This window comes from Oenanthe melanoleuca, chromosome 4A (assembly GCF_029582105.1).
Source record: "Oenanthe melanoleuca isolate GR-GAL-2019-014 chromosome 4A, OMel1.0, whole genome shotgun sequence".
NCBI lineage: Eukaryota > Metazoa > Chordata > Aves > Passeriformes > Muscicapidae > Oenanthe > Oenanthe melanoleuca.
The window spans coordinates 997,688-1,010,028 of record NC_079338.1 but is presented as its reverse complement, the minus strand read 5'-3'; the positions used below and the strand labels follow the sequence as shown (position 1 = coordinate 1,010,028).

At 53.1% G+C, this 12,341-nt stretch overlaps 1 protein-coding gene across 1 annotated transcript in view; it reads left to right on the top strand.

The window, feature by feature from the left end:
• The first annotated feature begins 8,113 nt into the window (after positions 1-8,113).
• Positions 8,114-12,341, top strand: part of LOC130253034 (Krueppel-like factor 5) — a 28,809-nt gene continuing 24,581 nt past the window's right edge. The window contains exon 1 of the mRNA XM_056491274.1: positions 8,114-8,373. Within this exon, the coding sequence (XP_056347249.1) occupies positions 8,233-8,373 (141 nt within the window). The 5' untranslated portion in view covers positions 8,114-8,232. The remainder of the gene's footprint in view (positions 8,374-12,341) is intronic.

The window sequence follows — 12,341 nt, the reverse complement described above, 5'->3', positions numbered from 1 at the left end:
GAGTGTTTCTTCCATCTCTTCCCCTCCCCCAGACAACCCCCCTGGTTGCTGGGAGGGTGTCAGGATTTGGGTGGTGGGAAGGGAACCATGACACCCATGCTGGGGCAGTCCCTGCAGGGGCTGCTTGGGTGGAGGCGCTTCCCAGATCCCTCTGAGCTGGATCTTCTGCCCTGGCTGTGTGGGGATGAGGGACCTGGAGCTTCCCAGATCCCTCTGAGCTGGTGCTTCTGCCCTGGCTGTGTGGGGATGAGAGAACTGGAGCTTCCCAGATCCCTCTGAGCTGGTGCTTCTGCCCTGGCTGTGTGGGGATGAGAGAACTGGAGCTTCCCAGATCCCTCTGAGCTGGTGCTTCTGCCCTGGCTGTGTGGGGATGAGAGAACTGGAGCTTCTCTGAGCTGGTGCTTCTGCTCTGGCTGTGTGGGGATGAGAGAACTGGTGTGAGGATGGGCTGGGGGGGCACTTCAGGGAGCTGAAAACAACTCCCAGCAGCCAGGGTGTGCCATGGGCAGAGCTTGTCCCTGGCCTGAGGTGACACAGCCTGAGGGAGGGTCTGGTTGGGCACACCTGAAGTGCTGGAAAGGTGCCAGGTGAGAAATGCTTGTTCAAATCATGGCAAAAGGCACTGGACAAATACCATGGGTTGGCCTGGTTGGGATGAGGATGTCACCTCCCAAAGGGGACAAGGCAGAGCTTTGTGTCCAGAGGATGGAGCAAGGGGATCCCAGTGCTCTGAGCTGCAAGAATGATCAACTCCCTGAATTTGTGCAGGATCTGCTGCTCCAGATGGATCCCAGATCCCTGTGGGGCCTGGGACCCTCCAGATCCCCCTGGGACCCTCCAGATCCCTGTGAGATCTGGGACCCTCCAAATCCATGTGGGAACCTCCAGATCCCCCTGGGACCCTCCAGATCCCTGTGGGACCTGGTGGGATTCACCTGAGAATCCTCCAAGAGTTGCTGGTGCTATCACAAAGCCTCTCTTGATGGTTTTGAACAGTCTTGGGAATCCAGGAGGTCCCAGCTGGCTGGAAACTGGGGACTGTTGTCCTGCCTGTCAGTCTCACTTCAGTAAAATCATGGAAAAGATTATTCTGAATATTGGAAAAGACCTGGAGGGCAGCAGAGTCACAGGGCACAGCTCCATGAGGGGAAATCCTGCTTGTCCAACCTGATTTCCTTCTACAGCAGGGTATCCCACCTGAGTGATGAAGGAAAGCCAGGAGATGGAATTATTTGGGATTTTGATCCAGGATCCTTCTGGGTAAAATGTCCAGGCCACAGGTGGACAAACATCACACAGAGGGTGACGGAGGGGTGACCCCAGCCTGGCTCCTGGCACTGCTGGGGTTCCACAGGGCTCCAGCCTCATCCCAGTTCTCTTCCTCATCCTGCTCAACAACCCAGATGCAGGATTCCAAGGAATATTAAGGGAAAAAAAAGATCTCTAAATTCTTCAGTTGGAGGTTTTGGGGGGTTTTGCATGGAAGGTGTTCTTATTTCAGAGGGGAAAATGACAAAGAAAAGATATAAACGCTCCTTAGAGAAATGAAAAACAAACTTCTGGAGGATTTGGGAATTCTGACACCTTTGGAGGGGTGCTCGCACCCCGAATCGTTCGGTGGCAGCGCTCGGGCTGTCACCCGGTGGCGCCAGCGGCCCGCGCTGGGCCGGGAATGGAGGAGGAGCCGAGGGAATAATCGCGGTCCTGGGGAATGTCCCCAGCGCCGCGACACGGGTGGGAAACCCGGAAAATGTTCCGCAGCACAGGGGCATCAAACCCACCCAAATCCTGCTTCTGCTCCCGCCGCCCCCGCAGGGACTGCGGGCACCGGCTGGGCGACACGGGACAGCCCCAGCTCTGGGGAGGAGCTGCGGAGATTTTGGGGTCACACGGGGTCCGGTGACAAAGGGACAGGGATGTGTGAGCGTCACCCTGCGGCTGGACAGGATGCGGAGGTGCTGCCGCAGGCTCGGGTGGCAACCCCTCCCCGGGGCTGGAATCTCCATCCCTGGGGCTGGAATCTCCATCCCTGGGGCAGGAATCTCCATCCCTGGGGTTGGAATCTCCATCCCTGGGGCAGGAATCTCCATCCCTGGGGCTGGAATCTCCATCCCTGGGGCTGGAATCGCCATCCCGGGGGTTGGAATCGCCATCCCTGGGACAGGAATCGCCATCCCCGGGGCAGGAATCTCCATCCCTGGGGCTGGAATCGCCATCCCAGGGGTTGGAATCGCCATCCCTGGGGCTGGAATCGCCATCCCTGGGGCTGGAATCGCCATCCCTGGGCAGGAATCTCCATCCCGGGGGTTGGAATCTCCATCCCTGGGGTTGGAATCGCCATCCCGGGGCTGGAATCGCCATCCCTGGGGTTGGAATCGCCATCCCTGGGGTTGGAATCGCCATCCCTGGGGCAGGAATCTCCATCCCGGGGGTTGGAATCTCCATCCCTGGGGTTGGAATCGCCATCCCTGGGGCTGGAATCGCTATCCCGGGGGTTGGAATCGCCATCCCGGGGGTTGGAATCGCCATCCCTGGGGCAGGAATCGCCATCCCTGGGATTGGAATCTCCATCCCTGGGGTTGGAATCGCCATCCCTGGGACAGGAATCGCCATCCCTGGGGCAGGAATCGCCATCCCTGGGAAAGGAAACGCCATCCCTGGGGCAGGAATCTCCATCCCTGGAGTTGGAATCGCCATCCCTGGGGTTGGAATCGCCATCCCTGGGGCTGGAATCGCCCCTCAGTGGCTGCCAGGTCCCGGTGGCATCAGGGGCACATCCAGCTCCGCATCTGGGGATTCTCCAGGGGTTGTGCTTGGTGTGAGCACAGAAATTCCTCCCGCTTCTTTTCCAGGCTTGGCAAAAGTCCAAGTCGGGATTTTGGGGGGAAAAAAAAAAAATCGTCTTATAGCATCCCCTTCCTCCCACCTTGTCTGGAAATTCCCCTCAGCCTCGGGCCCTTCTGCTTCCTCACCCTCCTCCTCCTCTCCCAGGATCTGCCCTGATCCTCCCCGTGCTCTCCCACCACCCAACTGGGAATACTGGGAATACTGGAGGCCAGTTTCCTTCCCCATCACCTTGCCGGGAGAAGAATTTAGCAATCCCCCAAGTGCTTCCCTGCTAAAGGAGCAATGCTGGGGGGGTTCTGCATCCCGGCTGGTGGCACCCCGTGTCCCCGGGGGTGGCTCTGGGGACTGTCCCTTGTCGCTGTCGCGGTGCCGGGGCCTCTCCCGCCCGCCACTGCTCAGACTGGTTTAGCAAGTGCGCGGGATGGGGCGGCCGCTTTTCCTTTGAAGGGCTCCCGGCGAAGCGTTTGATGGCTGGAAACCTCCCGAGGAGGAGAAAGGAAAAGACAAAAATAGCTGGTTTTGGGTTTCGGTGGGGGAGCTGCTCCGGCGGCGTCGCAAACCTTTGTGTGCCGGGCTTGGGGACAGCGAGCGGGGCGTCCCCTGCCCTGCGGGGTCCCCAAACCTCCCGGCACAAACCCGGGGTGTCCCCTGGAGCTCCCGGCACAAACCCGGGGCGTCCCCTGCCCTGCGGGGTCCCCAAACCTCCCGACACAAACCCGGGGTGTCCCCAGGAGCTCCCGGCACAAACTCGGGGTGTCCCCGGCCCGGGGGGCAGAGCCAGAGCTGACCGGGCAGAGGTGGGTGCTCCAGCATCGCCCCGGGGTGCCGGGTGGGTTTGGGGGGTCAGCAGGAGGAAAACGGGGAAAACCTCCCTCAAATGGGTTTTTTGGGGTCTCCTGGGGTGCCAGCCCTGTGGTGAGATGTGGGGGTGATCTGGGGAGGGGGAGCTGTTTGCTTCCCAACCTGATCCAGGTTTCCTCAAAATTTGGTGCCTTTCTTTGCCTTTTAGCTCAAATCTGTAATTCCAGGTTTCACCAGCATCCTGCTCCCTGCTGAGAGGGGGACCTGGCTGTCCTTCCTCAGCATCCCATGGATTTGGGGTGACAGGACCTGGCTGTCCTTCCTCACCATCCCATGGATTTGGGGTGACAGGACCTGGCTGTCCTTCCTCAGCATCCCATGGATTTGGGGTGACAGGACCTGGCTGTCCTTCCTCACCATCCCATGGATTTGGGGTGACAGGACCTGGCTGTTCTTCCTCAGCATCCCATGGATTTGGGGTGACAGGACCTGGCTGTCCTTCCTCAGCATCCCATGGATTTGGGGTGACAGGACCTGGCTGTCCTTCCTCACCATCCCATGGATTTGGGGTGACAGGACCTGGCTGTCCTTCCTCACCATCCCATGGATTTGGGGTGACAGGACCTGGCTGTCCTTCCTCAGCATCCCATGGATTTGGGGTGACAGGACCTGGCTGTCCTTCCTCACCATCCCATGGATTTGGGGTGACAGGACCTGGCTGTCCTTCCTCACCATCCCATGGATTTGGGGTGACAGGACCTGGCTGTCCTTCCTCACCATCCCATGGATTTGGGGTGACAGGACCTGGCTGTCCTTCCTCAGCATCCCATGGATTTGGGGTGACAGGACCTGGCTGTCCTTCCTCAGCATCCCATGGATTTGGGGTGACAGGACCTGGCTGTCCTTCCTCACCATCCCATGGATTTGGGGTGAATGGACCTGGCTGTCCTTCCTCACCATCCCATGGATTTGGGGTGCTGGGTTTTGGGATCAGGGGCTGTCTCCCCACTTCTCCCCCCTTTCAGCAGCCGCTCCATCCCTCCCTGCACAGGATCCCGCTCCCCAAACCTCTCTGTGCCCGCATTAAAACGGGAATTCTGCTGGAGAGAGGGAGGAGAAGGTGAGGGAGCTGACGGGGCGCCCTTGTTATCTCGGTGCCATCGCGGGTGACACGTGGGGACACAAAGGGACCCCGGGGCAAAGTGCCGGGGCAGAGACGGGCTCAAGGCCGGTCCCGGGGCAGGTAAGGGCGCTCAGTGCCCGGGTTTGGCCCATCCCTGCCTCGGGAGATCGTGCTTGGTCCGGGCTGGGAGGGAGCAGATGGAGAGAAAGAGAATTCTTTTCTTTTTTAGTGATTTATGGTGGAATCATGGAATGGTTTGGGTGGAAAACACCTTAAAACCCATCCAGTCCCACCCCTTCCCACACCTCCCACTGTCCCAGGTGCTCAAATCCCATCCTCGGGCACTTCCAGGGATCCAGGAGCAGCCTCAGCTTCTCCTGGAGAGGCAGGAATCCCATGGGAACAGGAATTCTCCTTCCCTGGCGTCTATCTGGACCAAAAATATTTTTTTTTTTTTTTTTTTTTTTTTTTTGGTAATTCTTTGCCAGAAAGGTTATTTTTATATCTCTGGATTTTTACACTCCTTCCTTTCCAAAAGTGAAACCCAAACACAGTTGCCTGGAGTCTCCAAATGAACCCTGGCCCTCCTACCTGTCTGTGCTTTCCCAAATGTTGCTTTTCTTTTCCTCCAGGGCTTGTCCTTTTATTTTTGATCCAATCCATCCCTTTTATTTTTTATTTTTCCCTTTTATTTTTGATCCTTCCCTTTTGTTTTTGATAAAATCTATCCCTTTTATTTTTTATTTTTCCCTTTTATTTTTGATCCTTCCCTTTTATTTTTGATCCAATCTATCCCTTTTATTTTTATTTTTTATTTTTCCCTTTTATTTTTGATCCTTCCCTTTTGTTTTTGATAAAATCTATCCCTTTTATTTTTTATTTTTTCTCTTTTATTTTTGATCCAATCTATCCCTTTTATTTTTTATTTTTCCCTTTTATTTTTGATCCAATCCTTCCCTTTTATTTTTGATCCAATCTATCCCTTTTATTTTTTAATTTTCCCTTTTATTTTTTATTTTTCCCTTTTATTTTTTATTTTTCCCTTTTATTCTTGATCCTTCCCTTTTATTTGAGATCCTTCCCTTTCATTTTTGATCCAATCTATCCTTTTATTTTTTATTTTTCCCTTTTATTTTTTATTTTTCCCTTTTATTTTTTATTTTTCCCTTTCATTTTTGATCCTTCCCTTTTATTTTTGAACCTTTTAATTTTTGACCCTTCACTTTTTCTCCCTGGGAATGAGAAGTGTGAGCAAACAGGAATTTCCTCTCAAAATTAGTTTTGATGCAAAATTGACTCATTCATGGAAAAATGACATTTTCTCATAGAAACTCATGTCTGTAAAAAAAAATTTGGACTCATTTTGGGGACAACTGGCTGGGGGGTGTTCCAGGTTTTGGGGTTGGGGACTGATCCCCCCATCCTGGTGGTGCTGAGGCTGATGAGGGTCCTGGAAGGGATCAGGATTTGGGATTGGGGTTAAATCCTGGGGTGTGGGATTTTCCTGATTTCTGTGTGGGATCATGGCTGGTGACAGAATTTGGGATTTGGGTTAAATCCTGGGGTGTGGGATTTTCCTGATTTCTATGTGGGATCAGGGCTGGTGACAGAATTTGGGATTTGGGTTAAATCCTGGGGTGTGGGATCATGGCTGGTGACATTTTGGGATTTTGGTTAAATCCTGGGGTGTGGGATCAGGGTTGGTGACAGAATTTGGGATTTGGGTTAAATCCTGGGGTGTGGGATCAGGGTTGGTGACATTTTGGGATTGGGGTTAAATCCTGGGGTGTGGGATCAGGGTTGGTGGCAGAGCTCCTGGCCACCTGCTCAGGGTTGGGTTTGGGATTGAATCCTGGGGTGTGGGACCTCCCCGAGTACCTGGGTTTGGTATGGGATTGAATCCCGGGCTGTAGGAATTCTCTGATCTCCCAGGCTGTTTTTGGGGTCGATTCCCGGGCTGTGTGATATTCTCCCCGAGTTCCCAGGCTGGGATTTGGGGTCTATTCCCGGTCTGTGCAATATCCCCCCGATCTCTCCGGCAGTTTTAGGGTCTGTTCCCGGCTGTGGGATCCCCCCGGCAGTTTTAGGGTCTATTCCCGGTCTGTGTGATATCCCCCCGATCCCCCCGGCAGTTTCAGGGTCTGTTCCCGGCTGTGGGATCTCCCAGGCTGTTTTTGGGGTTGTTTCCCGGGCTGTGTGATATCCCCCCGAGTTCCCGGCAGTTTCAGGGTCTGTTCCCGGTCTGTGGGATCCCCCCGAGTTCCCGGCAGTTTCAGGGTCTGTTCCCGGCTGTGGGATCCCCCCGGCAGTTTTAGGGTCTGTTCCCGGTCTGTGGGATCCCCCCGGCAGTTTTAGGGTCTATTCCCGGTCTGTGGGATCCCCCCGGCAGTTTTAGGGTCTATTCCCGGCTGTGGGATCCCCCCGGCAGTTTCAGGGTCTGTTCCCGGGCTGTGGGATCCCCCCGGCAGTTTCAGGGTCTGTTCCCGGTCTGTGTGATATCCCCCCGATCCCCCCGGCAGTTTCAGGGTCTATTCCCGGTCTGTGGGATCCCCCCGGCAGTTTTAGGGATCTATTCCCGGTCTGTGCAATATCCCCCCGAGTTCCCGGCAGTTTTAGGGTCTGTTCCCGGTCTGTGGGATCTCCCCGGCAGTTTCAGGGTCTATTCCCGGTCTGTGGGATCCCCCCGGCAGTTTCAGGGTCTGTTCCCGGGCTGTGGGATCCCCCCGGCAGTTTCAGGGTCTGTTCCCGGCTGTGGGATCCCCCCGGCAGTTTTAGGGTCTGTTCCCGGGCTGTGGGATCCCCCCGGCAGTTTCAGGGTCTATTCCCGGGCTGTGGGATCCCCCCGGCAGTTTTAGGGATCTATTCCCGGTCTGTGTGATAACTCCCCGAGTTCCCGGCAGTTTTAGGGTCTGTTCCCGGCTGTGGGATCCCCCCGGCAGTTTTAGGGTCTGTTCCCGGCTGTGGGATCCCCCCGGCAGTTTTAGGGTCTGTTCCCGGCTGTGGGATCCCCCCGGCAGTTTTAGGGTCTATTCCCGGCTGTGGGATCCCCCCGGCAGTTTCAGGGTCTGTTCCCGGTCTGTGGGATCCCCCCGGCAGTTTCAGGGTCTGTTCCCGGTCTGTGGGATCCCCCCGGCAGTTTCAGGGTCTGTTCCCGGCTGTGGGATCCCCCCGGCAGTTTCAGGGTCTGTTCCCGGTCTGTGGGATCCCCCCGGCAGTTTCAGGGTCTGTTCCCGGCTGTGGGATCCCCCGATCTCCTCTCCCCTTTTACAGCCGCAGTCCCCGCCGCCCATTGGCTCCGCAGCCGCTCCCGCTCGGCGCTCCCTCCTCCCGCCAGGTAAATCCTCCCCGACCCGCCGCCAGCGCACCTCTCCTGCTCCCCTCGGGGCTTTTTTTCCCCTTTTCCTTTTCCTCGTTCCCTGTTTTCCGTGCCGGTTTGGGGCCGGGCCCGTCCCCCGGCGGGGATGAGCAGCGGGCTGGCGGACGCGGTCCTGGCGCCGCTCAAACCCGTCAGCATGTCCGGGGACCCCCAGGAGGACACCCCGGTTTTCGAGGACATCAAAACGCCCTCCCGAGCCCTGGAGACCCCTCCCGACCTGGCGCAGGTAAGAGCTCGCTCAGGTCCGGAAAAAATCAGATTTAAGTTGAATTTTTGCTTTGGTTTTTTTTTTCCTGTTTTTTTTTTTGTCGGCTCCCGCTTCCTCCTCCGCTGGTTTTTCACCTGGGCGTGTTGGGTTTCGTTTGGGAATTTTGGTTTGGTTTTTTTTTTTTTCTGTTTTGTTGGGGTTTTTTTTGGTTTTTTTTTTTTTTTTTTTTTTTTTTCTGCCTTCGAAACTCCCAGTGCTCAACCCCTGTCCCCTGGCATTGGCAGGCCAGGGTGTGTCCAGGGCTTCCCCTACAGAGAAGGATTTCGGGATTTGGATTGGCAAGCAGGATTTAATTCCCATTTTATTTCATTCTCTGTGTTTTTCCCCCCATTATGGCGGGGAAGGAATGATTTGAGATTCCCCCTTAGGTAAAATCCCGGATTTGGGAATTTGGGATACTCCTTCAGGGCCACCCCAGGACACCCAGCCTCGTCCCCCAGAGCAGATCCCACAGTTTTTCCAGGTGGGAATCAGGGTGAGCCCCACCCTGGAGCTGAGTTTCCCCTTTTCCCGCTCTGGGGGGTGCGGGGTGCTCGGGATAATTAATGATTAATTAATGATTAACCCCGAGCCCCACAGCCCCAGCGCCATTTTGATCCGGGCGGGAACGCTCCAGGCCTCGGGTCCAGGGACCCCAAATCCGGCTGTGCCACCCCAAAAAGGCCCAGGAGGGCATCCCAGCATGGCTGGGGCTGGGGCTGTGTGTCCTTGCCGTGTCCCCAGGTCACCCCTGCTCGGATTTGGGGCCCTGTCCCACACAGGCACAGACTGCAGCTCTGGGGTCCTGGAGATCCAGGATGTGGTTTTGGGGTTTGGGGTCAAACAGGGGAGCCATTCCTGCCTGTCCTGGGGTGTCCTGTGGGGTTTGGGGTCACCTGGATCAGGGCTCAGACAGGGGAGCCATTCCTGCCATCCCTGAATTTACCTTCCTGTGTCCCTTTCCCAGGGATCCCCAACCCACCTATGACCCCAAATCCCACCCAGGGATCCCAAACCCATCCATGGATCCCAATCCCACCCATGATCCCCAAACCCTCCCATGGATTCCCCAACCCACTGAGGGATCCCAAACCCATTCATGGATCCCAAACCCTCCCAAGGATCCCAAACCCTCCCATGGATCCCAAACCCTCCCATGGATCCCAAACCCTCCCACGGATCCCAAACCCATTCATGGATCTCAAACCCTCCCAAGGATCCCAAACCCTCCCAGGGATCCCAAACCCAACCATGACCCCAAATCCCACCCATGGATCCCAAACCCATCCATGGATCCCAAACCCTCCCAGGGATCCCAAACCCACTGAGGGATCCCAAACCCACTGAGGGATCCCAAACCCACCCATGGATCCCAAACCCACCCAGGGATCCCAAACCCTCCCATGGATCCCAAACCCTCCCATGGATCCCAAACCCATTCATGGATCCCAAACCCATTCATGGATCCCAAACCCTTCCATGGATCCCAAACCCTCCCAGGGATCCCAAACCCACCCATGGATCCCAAACCCACCCATGGATCCCAAACCCACCCAGGGATCCCAAACCCACCCAGGAAAATGAGCAGCAAATTGGCCCTGTGGTTTCACAGTTCCCATATATCCCCCTAAAATTCCTTTTTAGGTGGCAGCTCGAAAATTTTACTGGATCTGACTCAGCTGGAATTTGCAATCAGTTTTTTGGCTTTCCTTGGCTTTCCTTAAAAACAAAACAAAACAAAACAAAACAAAACAAAAAAAAAAAAAAAACAAAAACAAAAAAAAAAACAACAAAACAAACAGAGAAAAGAGGAGGGAGAAAGACTTTTCCTTTCTGATTTGAGTCAGATCAGCCAGAAAAAGCATTTTCCTTATAATAATGATAGTAATGATAATGATAATTAGAATAAAAATAAAAATATAGTAGTAATAGTAATAATAATAATAAATATTAATAATTATAATAATGACAATAATAATAATAATGACAATAATAATAATAATAATGACAATAATAATAATAATAATAATAATAATAATAATAATAATAATAATAATAATAATAATAATAATGTAAGGCACATCCAGGGAACATTTCAGGAGAGGAGGAGCTGATCCCTTTGTGTGGCTGTTGGGTTCCCTGGATGGAAATTTGGGGAATTTCTCCTTGTTCCCACCTGGCTCCCACAGATTCCTGAGCACCTGGGGCTGGAAAAATCCAGGGCTGGGAAGGACAGGGCAGGAATTGGCTCCAAACTGGAAATGATGGGAAAATGAAAATTCTGGTGTTGGAGGCTCTGGGGAAGAAGGGTTTAACCCTTTGCTGCCTGTGCCAGGCTCCAGGGCAGGTGTGGTGGGGCTGAGGCTGCAGAGGGAAACCAGGAAGATCCTGATGAGAGTGAAAAGGAATTTTGGGGAATTTTTCAGAATTTTTTTCGGAATTTTTTCCGGAATTTTTCGGAATTTTTTCCGGAATTTTTCGGAATTTTTTTCGGAATTTTTCGGAATTTTTTTCAGAATTTTTTTCGGAATTTTTTTCGGAGCTTTTAGGAATTTTTAGGAATGCTGTTTTAGTCCTGCCCCTCCTTTGCCACATCCTTGTCCTGATCGTGGCTGTCCCTTGGAGCTGGGTGGCTTTTCCTGCCCTCCATAAATAAAATTCCTTTATTTTTTTTAGGAGAGGTGTTGGAGTGCCCAGGGATGATTCATTTCCTTGGGATCTCAGGAGCTGCAGGCAGGGAATAAAACTGGCTTTTCTGCAAAGGAAACTTTGGAATTTTGCTCTGGAGCTGGAATGAGATGCTTGGGGATCCTCCTGGCTTTGGAGAAGGGTCCAGAAATTCTGCAGAAATGTGAAAAATCCATTTCCAAAGGGTGCTGGGTGTGCAGGAATGGGGTGGGAGAGATGGGAATCCTTCCCTCTGTCTTGTTTTGGGATCAGCTGATCCCAATATTTTTGGGATTTGAAGTCTGATGGCAAGTGGAAGGAAATTGGGACAGATTCCCATAAAGCATCCATTTATCCCTCTGATTTTTCAGGATTTCTGGGAGAGAATGCCAGGGGCTGCTCCCACGGATCAAACCAGCGAGCCAAAATTAACCCCAAAATATCATTTATTTTATTTTTCTGGTGGGTGCAGGATGGAAGGAGGAGCAGGATAAAACAGCTCCGAACTTTGAGCTGCTGGTGGGCCAAAATTAACCCCAAAATATCATTTATTTTATTTTTCTGGTGGGTGCAGGATGGAAGGAGGAGGAGGATAAAACAGCTCCGAACTTTGAGCTGCTGGTGGGCCAAAATTGACCCCAAAATATCATTTATTTTATTTTTCTGGTGGGTGCAGGATGGAAGGAGGGGCAGGATAAAACAGCTCCGAACTTTGAGCTGCTGGTGGGACAAAGGCTGATTGTTCTGATGGGGAAGTTCGGCTGGGCGAGGGAAGGGGACAAAAAAAAAAAAAAATTCCAGGTGCTCCCCGCCAGGAAAAGCCATCGCTAGGTCTGTGGTTGTTTTTTTCATTTTTGGAAAAATTGGAATGAGCGGATTTTTCTCTCAAAGCAAAGCCTGAACTCGCTGCTTGGGCTTTGGGGAATCATTTCTGGTTTTTGTATTTTTTTTTTTTGTATTTTTGTTCGGGAGTTTTCTCCTCCTCTCCCAAACCTGTTCGGTCACTCCCGGCGCTGTTTTGTTCTCCTGCCCTGCTCCAGTGAGTTCTTTTATCCAACCCATCCACTGCAAATAATCGCAATTACGAGCGTCTTGTGAGCTCGATTACAGTGTTTGCTTTGCTCCGCTGGAGAATTCCCGCAGTCGCTGGGTCCCGGCCATTGGAGAACTCGTGTTTGCTATTCAGATGTTCTCAGAACTTGAGCTGGCATGAAAAACCCTCAAAAAAAAAAAAAAACCAAACCAAAAAAACCCATTAAAAAACCAAACCCTCAAAAAAA